A 20,525-nucleotide genomic window follows, 5' to 3' on the forward strand; every position below is an offset into this window, starting at 1 on the left:
CTTCCTCTCAGCTGCCGATAAACCGCTGCTCCAACATACAACACTGTAAAAAATGACAGATGCCACCACAGAGTCATAGAAGGTCTTTAAAAGCGCTCCCTGTACTCCAAATGACCTCAGCCGCCTCAGCAGGTAGAGTCTGCTCTGACCCTTCCTGTAAAGAGCATCAGTGTTGTGGCTCCAGTCCAGTTTATTATTCAGGTGAACACCCAGGTACCTATAAGAGTCCACTATCTCAATGTCCACTCCCTGGATGTTCACCGGTGTCAGTGTGGTGGGTCTGCGTCTCCGGAAGTCCACCACCAACTCCTTGGTTTTCCCGGCGTTGATCAGCAGGTGGTTCTGCTGACACCAGCCAACAAAGTCCAGAGTCCACTGTCTGTACTCTGAGTCGTCCTCACCTGTGATGAGGCCGACTATGGCAGAGTCGTCAGAGAACTTCTGTAGGTGGCAGCGTGGGGAGTTGATGGAGCAGTCTGCAGTGTAGAGGGTGAAGAGGAACGGTGCCAGCACAGTTCCCTGTGGGGCCCCCGTACTGCAGACCAGCGTGTCAGAGACACAGCCCTGTGACCTCACATACTGTGGACGTTCTGTGAGGTAGTCCAGTATCCACTGGGACATGTGGTGGTCCACTCCCGATAGCTCCAGCTTGTCTCTCAGAAGTCGTGGCTGGATGGTGTTGAAAGCACTGGAGAAATCAAAGAACATGATCCTCACAGTGCTTCCAGGCTTCTCCAGGTGAGTCAGAGCTTGGTGCAGGAGGTAGATGATGGCGTCCTCCACCCCAATGCCAGTCTGGTAAGCAAACTGCAGCGGATCCAATGAAGACCTCACCAGGGGGCGCAGATGGTTTAGAACCAACCTCTCGAGGGTCTTCATCAGATGCAATGTCAGGGCTACCGGCCTGTAGCTGCTGAGGTCCTTGGGATGGGAGGTCTTTGGTACCGGTACCACACAGGAGGTCTTCCACAGCTGTGGTACTTTCCCCAGTGACAGGCTCAGGTTGAACAGATGACCTAGGATGCCACACAGCTCATCTGCACAGCATCTCAGGAGCGTGGAGCTGATGCCATCTGGACCTGCAGCCTTCCGCACCTTGATCTTGCGAAGCTCGTTCCTCACTTGAAGTGCTGAGAGAGAAAGAGTGGATTTTGGGGGAGGGGGGTGTATGTTGGAGTCCACAGAAGCCGGGGGTGGGTGTAATGACTGGGAGCTGGGAGGTGTGAAGCTGAGAGGTGTGAAGTCCTGAGATGAAGGACAGGCAGTCCCTGAAGATGAAGGAGATTGCAGCAGGGGGGACAATGCTGTGGGAGGGGTGGGTGGTTGATCAAACCTATTAAAATATTTATTTAGGTCATTCACCCACCTCAAGTCTCCTGCAGCCTGGGGGGTTGGTTTTTGTCCTGAGATTGTCTTCAGGCTGTTCCAAACCCCTCTGATGTTGTCCTGTTGCAGCTGCTCTTCCATCTTCCTCCTGTAGTTTTCCTTTCCTTGCCTTATCTTCCATTTCAGCTTCTTCTGAACAACTCTCAGCTCCTGTTTGTCTCCAGATCTAAAGACTCTCTTCTTCTCCTTGAGGAGAGCCTAAATTTCAGGATTTATCCATGGCTTGTTGTTAGAAAAACAACGTACCTTTTTGATGGGTACGGTGTTGTCCACACAGAAGTTCATGTAATCCGTAATGCAGTCTGTGATGCTGTTGAGGTCATCCTCCAGGGGGCTGCAGAGGTTGTCCCACACAGTAGAACGGAAACAGTCCCTCAGGACCTCTTCAGTCTCTGCCGACCATTTCCTAACTGTGCGTTTCACAACTGGTTCTCTGTGTACTAGAGGTTTATACACAGGCTGGAGATGAACCAGATTGTGATCTGAGCCCCCCAGGGGAGGAAGAGGTGATGAGCTGTATGCCTCCTTGGTGTTGGCATACAATAAGTCCAATGTTTTATTGTCTCTGGTGTGGCAGGTAACATACTGGGTGAAGGTGGGGAGAGTGGAGGACAGGGAGATGTGATTAAAGTCCCCAGAGATCAGGAAAAGGGGCTGAGGGTGCTGTGTTTGGAGTCTGCTGGTTACAGTGTGCAGGACCTCACAGGCTGCTGCAGCGCTAGCAGAGGGCGGGACATACACAGCTATCATAATCACGTGTGTAAACTCTCGCGGTAGATAGTACGGTCTCATGCTAACCGCTAGCAGCTCTATGTCCTTACAGCATAGGGTCTCTTTGATAGATAAATGCCCAGAGTTACACCATCTATCGTTCACAAACACAGCCAGACCCCCTCCTCTCTTCTTACCACTCTCCGTTGTTCTGTCGGCCCGGATCAGATGAAAACCATCCATGTTTACGTGTGAGTCCGGAGTTAGCGCAGTTAGCCACGACTCTGTGAAGCACATCAGGCTGCACTCCCTGTAGCTCCTCTGATGTCGGGTAAGGGCTGCCAGTTCTTCTACTTTATTGGGGAGAGATCTCACATTCCCCATAATAATAGATGGAATCGCTGGCCGGTACCTCCTAACTTTACTGCGACGCCCGATCCCGGCCCGAGTACCGCGTCTCTTCCTCCTCACCTCGCGGGGGGTGTTAGCTTGCTCGGCGGTAGGCATGGCAGCGGAGGCTCCGAGGGCTAACAGCTGATCCCTGCTGTAAACAATGGGAGGTCGGACCTCCACACGCTCTCTGGACAAAGACGCCGTAAAAAATGTAATAAAGAATACCATTGTCCATAGAATTCTGAGCTCCATTGTGGGGGACAGCAGTCCACAATAGAAAAACAAAAACAGTAAACACAAAACAACAGAGAAACATATATTAAAGAGAAAAAAGGACTCGGGCAGGTCGGAGCTGCTGATACTAGCTGCCAGCTCGGAGCGGCGCCGGAAGAAGAAAAATATATAGATGTACTATTATTATTATGCATGGCCCGGCGATATGAGGCGCTAATAATATACAAACTACAGATCCCATAATGCAGCGCTGCAGCCTCCTTGCTGAACGCTAGGCTAACTGGGAACATTCCTGCGTCAATCAAGTCAAACTTCTGTAATTGTGAAGCTAGCCGCTCACAATGGTGGAGACAAAAGTTGATTCTGAAAGCAGAGCCTTTCAGCGCCAGTGGGTGACTGAATATATGTTTACAGACATTGCTGGTAAACCCGTGTGTCTTATTAGTGGAGCTAATGTGGCTGTAATTAAGGAATTTAATTTAAGACGGCACTTCGAGACAAAACGTCAGGATAAGCTGAAAAATCTAAATGCAGAGCAGAAACTACAGAAAGTAGAAGAGCTAAAGAAGAATCTGACATTTCAGCAGACTTTTTTCACCAGAGCAAAATCACAAAGTGAAGCTGTTGTGAAAGCAAGTTTTATTGTAGCAGAGGAGATAGCCAAATCAGCCCGGTACCACTCTGAAGAGCTGCATGATGAAGTCCAGACGTCTTGTGTCCAGACAAAACGCAGATTTTGGCAAATGTGAGCCTGAGGAGATCTACGATTGCTGATTGGGTTTGTGAGATGGCCACTGATTTAAGAACACAGTTGTGTGAAAGAAGCAAAAACTTTATTGCATACTCTCTTGCTGTGGATGAAAGTATAGACATGATGGACATTGCATAGCTGGCCATCTTCATCCGTGGAGAGGAAATATTGAACATTAAATCGATGCACGGGACAACGACAGGAAAAGACATTTTTTAAAACGTATGTCAAAGTGTAACCGACATGAAACTGCCCTGGGACAAACTTGTTGGACTTAGAACAGATGGAGCGCCGGTGTTGTGCGGTGAAAAAAGCGGACTAGTCAGCAGGATGCAAGTAAAGATGCAGGAGGAGAACTGTACCGGTGAGTTAACAGCATATCAGTGCATCATACACCAGGAAAGACTGTGTGGTAAAGTCCTAAAAATGGAGCATGTAATGATCACCGTAATGCAAACCGTGAATTTGATCCAAACTAAAGGTTTAAATCACCGTCAATTTCAGTCTTTTATGTGGGAAATAGATTCAGAGTTTGCCGACATTCCTTATCATACAGAGGTCCGTTGGCTGAGTTGGGATAAAAATTCTCAATAGAGTTTTTGAGCTCAGCAAGGAAATCTGTCAGTTCATGGACATGGCATGTATGATGCGATGAAGGCATTTCAAGTGAAGCTGTCACAAATGCACCAGTCCAACCTGCCTCACTTTCCCTGTTGCCAAGTAATGTTGAACCAAGTCAGCGGACTTTGCTGAACTGCACCTGTGCAGATTCAGATGGAGCTGCAGTGTAATGATACACTCAAGGCAAAGTACGACACTGAATGGCCCGCACAGTTTATTAGTTCCATTCCTGAAGCAATGCCCCAGCTCCGTCTACATGCGGCTCGAACCTTGTGTATGCTTTCATTTATTTTTTCTGGGGTTTTTTGGCAGCATGTTCATATTTCTAACTTGCATAATTTTGACAGGATATATTTTTATGAAGAGCAAAATATTTAAAGTTAAAGTTTATTTTTTTTAAGTTTATTTAATCTGGAATAATATTCCTGTCTGTTTTTATTCATATTTATGTTTAAAAAAAACATTGTTTTAGTGTGTTCAATAAATGTTTATCTTGTTTGGCCCGCGACCTAAAGTGTGCCTTGAGTTTTGGCACCCTGTGCAATTGAGTTTGACACCCCTGGTCTATGATAAGCGCTGAGGTTTGTGTGAGCTTTAACTTCCTTGAGGTTAACATCTCGACCAACCTTACCTGGTCTACAAACATTTCCCACCAGGTAGGAAAAGCACAACAAAGGATGTACTTCATCAGGTACCTGCATCAAGCCCAATTAACCCAGAGACTGCTAATTAACTTCTACCGCTCCACCATAGAGAGCCCTCTGACATACTGCTGCACACTATGGCTCAACTGCTGTACTGCGGAGGACAAGAGGAAACTGCAGCGGGTGGTGAGGGCAGCAGAGCAGGCAATTGGCACTTCAGTAACCATCAACAGACCTTAGATTTTCAATCTAAGGTCTGTTGATGGCTGCATTTTTTGTTTTTGATGCAAGTTACCCAAAGTCATGCACCCAGGTTCGGGAATTCCCTCACACTGTATTCTATCCCAAGAATAAATGAATCCCAGGACATGACTCAAATATGATCAAATGAATGAGGGCTCATTTAGCTATGATGGAAGAATGAAATGTTGCTCATAAAGGTGCATGAAATGATCTGAGAGGGAGATTCCCTCTTGCCAATTGTCCATAATGTTGATGTATGTTAAGTACTGAGATAATCACCAATTCATCAGTTTTTTAAAGTTAAGAGTTTTTACATGTAATTTGTTCTAAAAACAGAACTGACTTTACATAGCATGTCTTTAATGTGTATTAACATGTACATGTACTGTAACCAAAGACTGATTTGAAGTAATGGATATAATATAATGAATTATATACTTTTTTGTTACATTTTACTTTGATTTTTTTTAATGAATTTGTTGTCTATGTTCTATGTATCATATGGCAATAAAAAGATTTTTTGAGAAAATCTGTTTTGAATCTAGTTTTTATATGCTGAAAAAAAAATTAGAACTCTTAACCCATACATTAATGGTAATATAACTAGGAGTGGGTTTTTATAATCGATTTATCGATTAAAATCGATTCTGGCTTGGATAATGTGAAATCGATTCATTAAAATCCTGAATCGATTTTTTAATATAAATTTATTTTGCCCGAAATGCCAGAATCTCAGGTGAAACCTCACAAAATTTCAACAACCACCAAACAGCTAAGACAGTAAATGAGAGCAGGTACATGGATTCTGCACAAAGACGCAAACACACAGCGCGGACCAGCGGATCAAAATCAGTGAGATATTGCCTTTCTCACCTGACGGCACGGACACGGTCGGGGCAGAAAGCCGACAGCTCGCTGATTCTGATCTGTCGGCGGGTCCGCGCTTTGTGTTCACGCCCTTTTTCTGCTGATTCTAAAGCTGTTAGTTTTATCTCTCTCCAAACAATATTGACTGAACCAGCAGCAAAAGAAGATCCAAACTACGCTTCACATAAACATCGTCATGAACTCCCTCTGACTTTTACTGTTTTGCTTTCACCACGATAAAATCACACGTCATGCACAGCTCTCTCTCTCTCTCTCTCTCTCTGTACTTCAAGAACAGTTTCCCGTCTAAAAATCTGTTTTCTGCATTATTCGCTTGCTTGTTGCGCACAAGTCTACCGTTGTTTACAGCGCTGTTGGCCGCTGTTTTTTTTTCTTTCGTTTTACATACTTCCGAAAAGAAAACCTAATTTCTGCCGTTCAATACTGAACAAATTTAAACTTTTTAAAATTATGCAAAATGCAAAACGCTTAGCCGTGTCTCTAATAAAACCGCTGTCACGTCAGAAGTAACGTTCATATGTTGATTAATGGGTTTTTTTCGTTTTTGATGTACTGCAGAATATCTTTATAAAATCCCAGGCCAGGAAAACCACCTTCATGTTTTTCTGTGTTTTGTCTTCAGCTACTTTGACACAAAGGCATCTGCTGTGACGCTTACACCTTTGATAAAGTCTTGCGTGTGTCAGCTTCCTTTTTATAGATACAAAAATATGTAAATATACTGATCTGAATTATAATATTTCTGACTGTCAAAATTTCCCAGATTCAAATCGAATTGAATCAAATCGAATCGAATCGTGGATTGAATCGATTCGGGACCTTGTGAATCGGAAACAAATCGATTCTAGAAATCAGTGACGATACCCAGCCCTAAATATAACCCATGTGATTGGTTCTGACTTTCGACCCAATTTTTTGGTAACCTCAACTTTACAGATTGGTCAATTTAACCCAATTTTTGGATTGTTATCCTAACCCAGTGTGCTGGCTCAAACCAGTAACCGAACCCTGTTAAGTTGAAACAACACAGCGTTGGCTCAGTCGATATTTGACCCAGCGTTGGGTCGTTTTTAACCCAGCATTTCTAAGAGTGTATTTAAAAACCTCTGTAATAAAATAAAAGTCATAGGAAAGACAGTCTGGGCCATGGCTATGTACTCAAAGTGGAAGATAGCTTTCTGATTCTATGCAGTGTTTATGGCTACAACAGTGTTGCTCAGAACAAACTTTTATTAACTAACATAACCAATCACCAATATTCAATTGCGCACTGCTGGCACAGTCTCTGCGCACAAAAAATCTGTGTTGCGCACAAAAAAAAATCTAACCTGAATTGAAATTAAAATTAAAACTTTAACACTGCAAAACAGAATTGTTAGTCAGTAAGTGACTGGCTACTCCCGTATGGGATTAGAACGATGCCACCTTATCCAATAGTCCAGCCAATGATGTGATTCACATTCGTATATACTATATTCGTTGATTAGCTGCTAATCAACGTTGTTGACAGGCTATGACAGCGTCCTTATGTGCCGACACCGGTGTTTTAGCTAGCAAAGAAACGTGACTGATGTGGAGTGAAGCCACGTTAATGACAACGTGTACAACCATTGGAGATGTGAGCAGGACAGACAGAACAATTGACGGAAAAAGTGTGGACTTTATACCAGTTTTTAAATTGTGTTGATAGGCCATGTAAAACCAGAGTTATGATAAAAATATATGCAATGTTTGGTTTTCTTCCTGAATACTATCGTTGTTTATATTTACTGTGGGAAGAAACGGTAAAAACGTTGTTTTATAAGGAAAACACTCGAAAGCACCCTCCGCCTGTGAGCAAAAACAACAAAACCCACCCTTTCCTATTCGTCGAAGAAAGTACCATATCGACCAATCAAAACATGATATGGCAACATGGCATTTAGTTGTTTAGGAAAGGGGGAAGTTTGGGAGTGACGGCGGTGCTTTGAGATGTGAGAGATTTGCGACGTTTAGCGCAAATCTTGTGTAGTTAGTGTGTAGTGTAGTCAATAGTTTTGTTTTGTGTGTCAGAACAATGAGGCGACTACTGAATGTTACAGGTGTTACAGGAGTGATACATCTCCTGTTGTCAGGCCTGCAGGTATTAGGCTGTTGTTCTCCTTTATCTCATAGTGGACAGAAATTATTTTTTGGAGTGGCACAAATAATTTGTGTGGCATCAAATTTGATGCAGAACACCTGATTGTTCTATAAATAGTGTAAATAGTAAATGTTTATTTAAAAAAACGCCTTGGCTGCATTTTTAGGTAAACAGCTGCAAAAAACTTTGTTGTTTGCATAACTCAGTTACTTTTTTGAAGAAGTAACTATATAATTAATTGCCCAACATTGGTCATTATATACTATATTTTGCAGACAGAGTTACAGGACTCTCTCCCAGACCACAGACTCATACTCGTAATAAAAGTCAGAGCTTTATAAAAAAAAAAGAAAATTGTGTTTTCAAAATTGGAGTTCAAGTTATTTTTACTTCCAATAGTGTTAACATACTACACAGGTCATGAACAAGATTATTTAAAAAAAAAAAAAAATCATTGTATTTGGGCTAAAGCAGTTAATTAAGTGTGCCTATGCCAAGAGGCACACTTATTACTATTCGTCGGATTTATTAAGTGTGCCTATGCCAAGAGGCACACTTATTACTATTCGTCGGATTTATTATTCTTATTAAGTGTGCCTATGCCAAGAGGCACACTTATTACTATTCGTCGGATTTATTATTAAGTGTGCCTATGCCAAGAGGCACACTTATTACTATTCGTCGGATTTGTTATTATTAAGTGTGCCTATGCCAAGAGGCACACTTATTACTATTCGTCGGATTTATTATTCTTATTATTATTAAGTGTGCCTATGCCAAGAGGCACACTTATTACTATTCGTCGGATTTATTATTATTATTATTATTGTTATTATTCTTCAGTTTCCGCCTGAAATTTTGCAGCGTAACTCGCCCCGCAGTTTTGAGACAAGCTTCATAGAAAATGTTCCCGCGCTTATCTGCCGCACAGTTTTGACACAAGGGTTACATATGTTATATTATTTTGTGCGGCTGGATCTGGACTAGTATGGTATGACTTTTGGTGTTCATGACTTTTATAGTTTTTTAAATATTAATATTTTAGTGCAAATTTAGAAAGATTCTTCTTTTGGCACCATAGAAACATACTTCATTTGTGGTGTGTTGGCTCCATCTTTTGGTCCCATTGAAACAAATTTCAAACTTCATTTGTGGTGTGTTGGCTCTCTCTAGTGGTATGCCGGGAGTGGTACGCCCTGTCTACCCCTGTCTACCCTCCTGAAAGCAGCGACGCTTTCAGGAGCCATTAGAAGTTTTAAGGTTGTGCGAATCATTGAATAGTTACGGTAACCGCAAGGGCGTATGCTTGGTGGAAAACTCCATATCCCACAATTCATAGCACACCTCTGCCGAGTTAAACAATGGCGGACACGTCTTCGTTTTAAATGTCTTTTATTAGTGTTTCTAGGTCACAAAATAAACTTTTAAGATATTTTCAGGCGAGAATGTAGGTGTGTAAACTTCAAATATCTGCTCGTTTTGTCAAAACATCCCATATTAGCAACAGTTCTCTGACGATGTTGCTGCTAGCCGGCTAACTAGCTAGCGTGGCTAGCACGGCTAGCGTCTCTTCGCTAAAAAGCACCCGGGCTTGGCTTACAGTGAGGCGGCTGACACTGGTTTCACCACCCGATCGCTCGCCAGAGTCTGTGTCTCAGCTGGACTTTTTTTTCGTTTATATGAGCCGATGATGCTGGTCGATGTGGAAAAAATAAGAGTTGTTTGGTGGTGGCTAACGCGGAGCTACAACCGAGGGCAGCTATCCACCGGTGTGTGACAGAAAGGACATGCGGGGAACGAGACATACGAGGCGGCGAGGCGACCGCCAATCGACCGGTGGTGGCTAACGCGGAGCTCAATCGTGGATCAGGGAAACCGAAGGCAGGAGCGTGAGGTGAAGTTATGAACTGCACTCTATTTGGGTCAGATATAAACCGAGTTTAGGTGTAGTTTATTTTCGTTGTGCTGACCTTTTACAATCGTACTGCGTGCTAGCTAGCACGACGGGAGTTTCTATACAGCTGTGTGCGCGCTAAGTTACAGACGTTGAACTTTATTTTATCCATAAGGGTTAGTTCGTGAGAGTTGCCATACAAACAGAATCGTCCCACATTCAGAGAAAATATTACGATTTATTCTGTCGTTACGAAGCCTCCTCTGTCATTCTCTCGCCTGTTGAAACTTCAATCATGAAACTGATCAATGATCGGCTTTTCGCTCGTTTATCGCGCTAAACAACAGCAGCACGTTTAAGCTTGATCAGCTGTTGTTAGAATTCATTTGATTTTAATTTCTAGTATCAGCTGATGTTTGCTGGAGCCACAGCTGAAAAAAGGGCTGGTCCAAACCAGGAGATGTCCTTACTGAATCATCAGAGCTGAACAGGTGATGGAGAAACAGGTTTACCTTTTAAGTGACATGAATGAGTTGAAGGGAAGTTATGAACTGTTTCTGAGAGACAAATAAACACCAAGCTCCTTTTTTGTGTAGCTGACAGCTGGTAACTGTGCAGGGGCGGATCTAGCAAAGCTTTTGCCAGGGGGCCAGGTAGGGCATTAACAGAGAAAGGTGGACACGAGGATATACTTTTCTTTCTTACTCTCATATAAAATATTTAGCTTTTATTAAATAGTTATCTGAATCTTACAACCAAAGTTTGTATAATAATACACAAGATTGGCTGTAGACCATTGTTCATCATTCAGAACACTGTGTAAAAATAACAAAAAACAAAAAGTGAATGCGAAAGTGCATAAATATTTATTTTACGTGTTTGATGTGTGTGGCGGGGCGTGGTCTGCAGTGCCGCTGCAGGGGAGGTGGACCCACCTGAGCGGCATCTGCAATCACGCCTCTCGGGCGTAGTCTGTGCTCTCTCGGCTGTTTTTTGGGTGTGTGTCGGGCTGTGAGTTGAAAAGCTACAGCCGGCTGTGTGGGTAAACCAACCATGTGTGAAAAGTGGTCCATAACGTAATGCTTCAAAGCGTGTTCATGCAAACATTGTCGGGTCTGCCGTGGTACAATGGGACTTCTGCTCATGAACCTGTGTGCACAGCGTCTGCAAATCGGCGCTGTACGAAGTAACTTCATCTTTACACAAAACTGTAAGCTGTCATCTGTGAAGCGTGAGCGGTGTTTGTTTTTACCATAGTTCATGGTGGAGAATGGCTGCTCTTCTGAGTTTTGCCCTAAGCAGCCGTATGAATGGCAAACTACACTGATTAGCAGCGGCATAGGCACACTTAAAATTTCTTCTGAAATTTTCGCTTTCTAGTTAAAAGTAGTCTAACAAAAATCTAAATGCTGTAATTTAATTATTTTAATAAACCATGTAACTTGGATGGATTCAATGCTGGCGTGACCACAGTGCACACGTCTGTTGTTGCTCACAGTGGTCCAAGGGACCACTCAGGGAGTTTGAGTGTTCGCTCAGACACATGAAAAATTGGAGGGAACATTGCCAATCACCTAAAAGAACTATCTCACAAGTACTCCACAAACAATTTTATATTGGGAAAAGATTTCAATGTGGTCTATGACGAATGTCTTGATAGATCACCCTCTAAATTCATCATATAAATTTGTTTTTACACAACTTCTGTTTAGATTTTAACCAAATAGATCCTTGGAGATTAGAGAACCCACTTAATCAGTCCTTTTCATGGTTCAAGCATGATGGCTCGGCTAAATCTCATATTGATTTCTGGCTAATTTCAGACAGTATAATGCAGAACAATGTAGATGCAGGTGTCTCAGCTGTGCCTTTAACCCATCGCTGTTTGATACAGCTTAATGTCACACCTCAACTTAAAAAATCTAATAATAAAGGTTACTGGAAGTTTAACTCAACCATGCTTACCAATGAAAAATTTAGTAACGAAACACTTATGTAAAATGATGATAACCTAAAATCTTACACAGAAAAGTGGGAATTCTTCAAGTTTAAAGTACGCCAAATCTGAACTAAACACAGTAAAATGATAGAAACTGAAAGGGGAACTTCAGGGAACTTAATCACATCTGCTCTAAACCCTTCTTTACTGATGATGACAAACAATGTAGAAGTATTCTAGAATCTTCTTTAATGAATATTTAGACTAAAAGGCTGAAGGAGCATTTCTGAGATCCCGAGACAAGTGGATCGAGGATGGTGAAAGAAGTACAGCATATTTCTGCGGTTTAGAAAAGATAAGACAAGAGAGAAATGCCATAAATAGTCTACAAATTGTTAATCGACTATACACTAACCCTCAATTAATATCCAAAGATATCTTTAACTTTTACAGCAATTTGTACTCTTCTTCATATTCTATACCATTGGCTAAGGCATTCTACACCTGATTCCTAAAATTGATGACAATTTTAAGCAGTTCTGTGAAGCAGGATAAAGCATTAGGTGATTTATCCAAAGATAAAGCCACAGGATGTGATGGCTTGACAAGTAACTTTTACAAATATTTTGGGATCATATTAGAACCCTTGTGTTTGGAATGCTCACAGAAATATTAGAAAATGGTTCTCTCACGCACACTATGAAATAGGGCTGTTCGATATAACGGTATATATCAGATAACGATATAAAAACGTCTATCGTTTCCTATCACGCTATCGTTTGTTTCGTGGTGTCGTGAAATAAACTGTTTACAGCAATATTTGTTCATCGTTTTGATTGTAACTGTAGTGGCTATATTAATTTCTTAAAGTTCTCAATTTCTCTTATATTTAATATAACCACACTACGGACGGACAAGCGCCTGTTTTTACGTGTTGTAGTTAGCAACAGTGATGGTAAAACCATCGCGTGGCTCTGCTACCCCCCCTTGTTTGTTTTCCACGTAAACCTTTCACAATAAAGCTCAAGATCCTGTTGAGACTTTTCAAAATAAATTGAATCACGTGAAACAGTATGCAGAGAGTTTGAGAAGCAAAAAGAGCCATTTATATCATTGTCAGGACGATAAATGTCTTATATCGGGATATGAGATTTTGGTCAAATCTCACAGCCCTACTATGAAACAAGGGGTAATGACACTCATACCAAAACCTGGGAAAGATATGACTCTTCTTGATAATTTAAGACCAATAACACTCTTAAATAATGATTATAAACTTCTAACACATGTTTTTGCAAACAGATTAAAATCAGGCATAACTCCAATAATTTCTGACACTCTGTAGGAATCTTATGTGTTTTTCCTTTTTTGGATTAAGAGGGTTGGTTTAAATGCACACACTGTGGTGGTGCACGGTTGTGGGGCGTGACTCATGGGTTTGTTAGATGATAAATGTGGTTGCACTCCCTTGTTTATCACACCTGATGTTGATGAGCAGAAAGGTAGGGTGAGCATGAGGGGAAACTTTGTGGTGAGCGCAGCTTGACTACATTTTGGTGCATTTTTGACTGCAACTTGATGTATAGGTTAATACACTAATTCATGCCATAGACAGATGTTGTAGTTTGGCATAGTAATTGGTGTAGTATTTTGTGAGTTGCATTCATTTTTGTTGTGCAGTCTGTGCATTTGTTTGACATTTTGATCCCATGTAGTGATTTGTATAGTGGACAGTACAATGTGGAACAAAAGGAGCAAATAGTACAGAAGTGCATCTCATGTGTTTATTGTTGCGCGTCATCTGTGTCCTCATAGCCGCTGCGGCCATTGGTTGGAGGAGCCGCAACACTCAGTCCAGATTTATAAAAGGCCGTTCAATCCACAATGATATCCACCTTATACTTGTTAGGTATGTATATAAATAAAAATAGGACTGAGTTGGAAAACCTTATTTGGGAGAAAATGCAAAATTGTAGAACTCATTTAAATAATTGGGCACAGAGAAACTTATCGAGTCTGGGTAGAATATTTCTCACCAAGTTGGAAAGTATTTCCAGGCTAATATACCCTACATTAGGTGTACCATAAATCTCTATTACCAGCTAAACTTTTTACTTTTTATTTTTATATGGAAGTGAAAAACTCACTATATTAGGCAAGGTAATCTGGTCAATCAATTTGAAGATGGAGGATTGCAAGATATTGAATTTGACAGTTTAAATGGCACCCTAAAAATAAATTGGCTTAGGTCATTTTTAAGAAATTAATTTATGGTTTCATATTCCAAACAAAATATTTTAAAGCTGTATTAATCTTTTACTTAAATGTGATTTTTGACATTAAAAAAACTAATATACAAACATAAATTATAGCCCACACAATACTCAAATACAAAATCCTCTCACGTGTTTACCCTTTCAAAGAAATTCTCAGGTGGCATTTTGCTTTTGATAATAACTTTTGTTCTTTCTGTGATGGGAATATTGAAGCCCTGTGGGATGGTGTGCACTACTGGGTTTTCCCAAAGATTCCAAATTTACTTGAATTTTCTAAGAATTATATTTTTGGATCTCAAAGAAAAGAAACTTGAAAATGTCTTACATGTAAAAATTGTTATGGCTAAATTCTTCATTCATAAATGTGGTTACTGAAGCTTTTAGAAAACCCCTCGGTTTTAATTTTATTTTATGTCTTTCGATTTTAATTTTATTTATTTTATTTATTTAGCTATTTATGTTTATATTATTTTCATTATCTGTCTTTTTGTATATTGAAATACAGCCTGTTCTGGTATTATCTCAAGTTGGAAAAAGTCTTTCAAAATGTTGCCATATTTGTTGCACTTGTTACATTTGTTTAATTAATGATTAAAAAAAAGTTCACTCTCAGCATTTTAATCACACTTGTTTAAAGGCTGTAGCTTGCAGCCATTGCTCTGACATTGTATAAATTTAACTGCGCTCACTGCTGGTTCTTACAGTTTGAGATCATTCAAGCTTTATTTGTGAAGAGCACAGTAGCTTACAAAATACGTAGCTAGATTGTACTGCTGCAATATAACATTCATAAGCTACGATGGCCTTAAAATAACAGGGCTACGTGCTCTTAGTCATGTTAGCATGTTACCTGTCAGCTGGTGGAGCGACTGCGTCACACTCCCACCCACCAGACACCAACTAGCCATCAGAAAGACAAACGTAACAACATTGTCATCCCCTATGTAGCCAGTATATCGGAAAAACTCAGGAGAGTCTTCTCCATGCACAGCATCCCAGTGTACTTTAGGCCCAGCAACACACTCAGACAGAAATTGGTTCATCTCAAAGACAAAACTCCTAAGCACAAACTTAACAGTTTAGTGTATGCTCTACAGTGTGGCAAGGAATGCCCAGACCTCTACATTGTAGAGACCAAACAGCCACTTTATAAACGCATGGCACAAAATAGAAGAGCCACCTCCACGGGACAAGACTCTGCTGTCCATCTGCATCTAAAGGACAAGGGACACTCCTTCGAGGACACCAATGTTCACATTTTGGACAGAGAAGACAGATGGTTTGAAAGAGGAGTGAAATAAGCCATCTATGTCCACTGTGAACAACCATCTTTGAACAGAGGCGGTGGCTTAAGACACCAACTGTCTGCCATCTATAATCCAGTTCTGAGATCACTTCCCAAGCGCATCCTGGGCCATCTGACCTCAGGAAATCACATGATAAGGTGAGGCTAGGTTTCACAACGAGTTCACCTGAAACCTTGGCTGATTGTGACCTACACCCATCTTGACACCTTGGCTCGTGTGATTAGGTAGAGAATCATTAGTAGGTCCATTGTCCCTCTTGGGGGGGGGACACTCCCACTGAGCTTAAATCTGGGACTCTCCACCATTTGACCCTACAACTGAAGAAGCTTCTCAGATGAGAGGTGAAACGTCTTCAAGCAACTTAAAGAAGTACAGACGCTTTTCTTTCCAAGCTCCTTAGACGACTCATGAAGGAGTTAGTTATGTACTCTGGGCTTCTGTTTTCAGCCAGCCATCCTGTTTGTCCAGGGACTCGGGACAATCTGCTGGGGGAAAGATAACAGAAGCCACACTACCTTCGGTTCCACTGCCTACAGGGACCTGCTTAGCTACAGGTTTTTCAAGCATGCAAAGCTGGGTCTGAGTCAGTGATCCTGACCTCCAGAGCTGCAAACAGGCTACATTTATGTGTATTGTGACAGAAAGTGATACTCTACAACAGAAAGAGCCAACACCAACTATTCTAGTTATAACAGAGAAAATAATTTGGTTAAATATATGCATGTTTTGTCTCTTAGTATATTCTAACCTGAATAAGCCTGTTACAGGGCAGTAGGTCTCAAAATGGTCACGTAGGACTTGAAAATAAAAAATATCCACATATTGAATTAAAATATTTTTTGAGTTATAATTGGAGTACCATTTTGAAACTCAAGCATGATTGTTAAAGGAAAATGGGATTTTTTCCATATCTGTGACACAAAATTTTAATGTCGAAAAGTATTCTTCATGCTTTATTTTACAATATTGTAAAACAAAATGATATACCATTCAGAAAGTCACTAGCTGTCTTTTGCGAATGTAGGTTTTAAATTAATGTGTGCTCAAATATGGAATTTTGCACGAGTGCTGGACTATTTGTTTTCATATTTTAACCAGCCAGCACTTACACACTTTTGATGTTTCTGTCCCAAATGATAGATTCTGATTTATTTGGATGGTAAGAAAGATCACTGAAAATTTCAGGCTTTTATTTTCAATGTTTTTTGATAAATTTATGTTCGAACATTGGCTCAGATGTCCAAAAAAAGGAGGCTTAAAAGTGATGGGCTTTTTTTGATATATGAAACTAAAATTTCATAGCAATCATTCCGGTGTGTGTGTGTGTGTGTATGTATGTATATATATATATATATATATGTATGTGTATATATATATATATATATATATATATATGTATGTATATATATTTATATATGTGTATATATATATATATATATATATATATATATATTTTTTAAAAATCACGCTATTCAATTTTAATGCAAATCAGAAGCCTCCACCTTTTTTATTTTATTTTGTTTTCATAACATCCAATTTAGTTTTGGAATTTTTATTTAATTTTATTTCTGAGCATTTTGTCGCTGTGTGATGTTGTTACATACATTATTACATGTCATATTTTACATATATATTCAATATATATATTATATATTCAGAGATTTGAAAGGGAAAATAATCAGATTTGTTAAGCTTAAATGATTGTAATCATTTCTGGATATACCCATTTGTAAAATTATTTAATGTTATCAAATTGCTTTGTATTTGTCTGTGGATTAGAGCATGCATTTGTTACGGTACTGAAAAGTTGCACTCAAATCACTGTAAACATTTGTAAACCATAGTTTATCTGTGTTTTGGGGTGAATTTATCTCCAGAGATTGCTGACCAAAGTAGTTTAGAAGAATGTGGACTATTATGTGTTTGTGAGCTATTTAAGTTAAAATATATTTACCAAATAAATGGCCACAGCCTCACCCATGGTACCTTTGTCTTTGGTTCTTCAGGATGCAGTGGCTGAGATTATGAAACAGGTTCATAAGCTGGATGGCAAGCTTGATGGTCTTGTCCCCATGTTCATCAACACAAACAATGGACAGTTTACCCATCAGGGTATCTACACGCTCGGAGCCAGAGCAGATAGCTACTATGAATACCTGCTGAAGCAGTGGATACAGGGAGGCAAGAAAGAGGACCAGTAAGTCATACTAAATATCCCCAGTGTTTACTTTCACATGACTGAATATCATGATGTATTTTCATATGAATTCAACACTCACCCCATACATCTGGTGTATCTGCTTCCTGCCACAAAACAATCATTGCAGGTTCCAAGAGCTATTGGTTTTCATTTTAGGAAGCTATGACAATGAACTAAAAGACTTAAATCTTGGTCAAACTGTAGTCACAACTTTACTTTTCCTATCCTGTTTCTTTGACATTGTTTGATTTGCCTAACGTTTACAAGTTGAACTTGGCTGGAAACCGTTGAGAAGTCCCACTGTTCAGGAAAAAATTGTCCATAGACAGTTTTTCACATATAAACCTTGGACAAAGTGTTGAGAATCAGATTGGAACATTGTCTGAAATTGTTCTTTCACATATGCAGCACACAGAAGGAAAAAGTTTGCATGTTTTCTCACAAGTGGAAATAGTCTCTTTCCCTTAGCTTCCCTGCTTAGCCTCTTATGTCCTTGTCTAGTCTCGTGTTTTTTATATTACTTTTCCCTGGAACACTCTCTCACAGTCTGTTCTCTAAAACCTAAAAGAGGAATTATGGATTGGATCAACTGGTCCCTAAATGCAATTGACACCCCTTTCTCAATGAGAAGTTTGGGCTTGGGTGAGCCTGAGTGCTGAAGATATCTACCTATTCGGAACCATGGTAACAGGGTTCTGGCTGATTGGAGCTGGCTTGGCCCTGGCTTATCGAAAAATTAAGAAAGCGGAACCGGCTGTTCAAACGTCCACAAGGCTGCCCGCTGGAATTGAAACGATGGGAAGAGGCGTGAGTTTCTCAAAATGGGCTCATTGAGTGCAGCACGGATAAGATCTTGGAAAGGCTACGGCTGCTGTGATGGGATGACGTCACACTGAGAGGATCAGAGGCTCGTGAGCTCCCGATAAGACTTTTCAGAACTTTAATATTTTGCTTATAAATTGTGTTGCCATTGCGCACAAAACTAACGGAAAGTATGCCAAATAAAAAAGATAAAACAGAGAACGTCGATAAGAGACCTCCGAAGTCTAATTTGCAACTCCGAAGTCAGGTCAGCCCCGAGGCTAACCTTGAAGCTAATGACGGAAATATGGCTGAAGCTAATCCAAGCTTTCCCTTCGACTATGATAGGTTAACTGCAAAAATAACAAACGTGGTTGGTGCGATTGTAGAAGGGAAGATGGATGTCATTAACAATAAACTTGACGCTATTCAGGCAACCCTTGATGGCAATACAAGACGCCTTGATGAAGCCGAGACATGCATATCGAAGGCAGAGGATATAATTGCCGACATGGAAGCCAGGCTGACTCGTGTAGAAAGTAAGATGTGCACGTTCACGAATCGGCTAGATGACCAAGAAGCTCGGAGTAGAAGAGATAATCTCTGCATATTTGGTGTCAAGGAAGGCGTGGAAGGGGCGAATGCTATTACATATTTTGAAAAGTGGCTTCCCTCTCTTCTTAATATGAAGATGAAGAACGGGAGGATCCGACTGGACCGCTGCCACAGAAGCTTAGGGGAACCAACATCAGGTTCCCCAAGAGCTGTTATAATGAAACTCCATTACCCGACCGATAAAAGGGAAGTGTTAGCCTTAAGCCGCAAGAACAAACAGATTTTCTTTGAAGGAGCACTGATAACCATTCGTCAGGATGTTCCACAAAATGTGCGACAGCAGAATAGAAGCTTCAACGAGGTCTGCCAGTTGCTGATTACCAAAGGAATACGATTTAGGATGCTGTTTCCTGCAACCCTGCATTTCACATACGAAAACAGAAGATTTTCCTTTGACTCTGCAGAAGAGGCATTGAAAGTGGCATCAGCAATTACGTGAGTAATCATGTGGTTTACCCAGAAAATAATAACTGTCCTTTGTTTCAAGTGGTCTGACGAACAGTTGACCATTACACTAAGTGACTATGTTGTATTATGATACTCTGGGAAGAAAAGAAGTAGAAGAAATGCGGCAACACCTATTGGTACATTGCAAGTCTTGTTGGGGGTTTGCTAGGTGCATACGTGGATGCGAGGTGTATCATCTCTCTTCAAGGTGCGCCCGCAACGGGTGAGGTTTCCTCCCAATTTTCGGGAGCAAGGAATATTTTCTGGGACTGGTCTAACCCTGTTTTTGGGACGATATAAATGTTTATTGCAGGAATATTATTTTTCAGTACCCAGATTTTTGTTTTTGTCTATATTTTGTTGGTGTTTGAGCAGATCTGAGCATAATCTGTTTTATATGTTAAACTACAAGGCTGATACTTATGTTTTCGCTACCACAATACATAATCTAAGTAAACTGATGTTGCAATGAGTGATCTAAAGTATGTTTCCCCGAATGTTAAAGGGATAAACAATGTTATTAAACGTAAGAAAATTTTGACCTGGTTTAAGAAGGAGAAAACTAACATTGCACTCCTGCAAGAAACTCACCTCTCAGATGTGGAACACCTAAAACTAAAGAGAGAATGGGTGGGGCAGGTGTACTTTTCTTCCTTTTCATCAAGTAAGAGAGGGGTTGCAATATTAATTCATAAAAATACTCCATTTGTTCTTACAGAGTGTATTAAAGATGATCAGGGTAGATTTGTTATTATAATAGGACATTTATATGGGGAATCTGTTCTGATAGGCTGTATTTATGCTCCGAATGTATATCTGGAAGATTTTTACTCAGAACTTATAAAAGAAATATCTGTCAATTTGACAACATTTACTGTTCTGGTAGGAGATTTTAATTGTAGCATAGACCCAGAAATGGATCACAATCCACCATCCAAAAATTCAGTATCTAAAAAGCGAGAAGCTATCAAGGGACTGTGTTCTGACTTGCAGCTGATAGACGTTTGGAGAACTCTTCATCCAGGTGAAAAAGATTATACTTTTTATTCTAAT

General features: G+C 40.5%; 1 protein-coding gene across 2 annotated transcripts in view; it reads left to right on the forward strand.

Annotated features, from left to right (window-relative positions):
• man1b1b (mannosidase, alpha, class 1B, member 1b) overlaps positions 1–20,525 on the forward strand; it is a 72,091-nt gene that overhangs the window by 25,216 nt on the left and 26,350 nt on the right. For both annotated transcript variants that reach the window (XM_063490740.1, XM_063490739.1), the window contains exon 10: positions 17,416–17,606. In XM_063490740.1, the coding sequence (XP_063346810.1) occupies positions 17,416–17,606 (191 nt within the window). The remainder of the gene's footprint in view (positions 1–17,415; positions 17,607–20,525) is intronic.

The sequence above is a fragment of the Pelmatolapia mariae genome, linkage group LG12, assembly GCF_036321145.2.
Source record: "Pelmatolapia mariae isolate MD_Pm_ZW linkage group LG12, Pm_UMD_F_2, whole genome shotgun sequence".
Classification (NCBI taxonomy): Eukaryota; Metazoa; Chordata; class Actinopteri; order Cichliformes; family Cichlidae; genus Pelmatolapia; species Pelmatolapia mariae.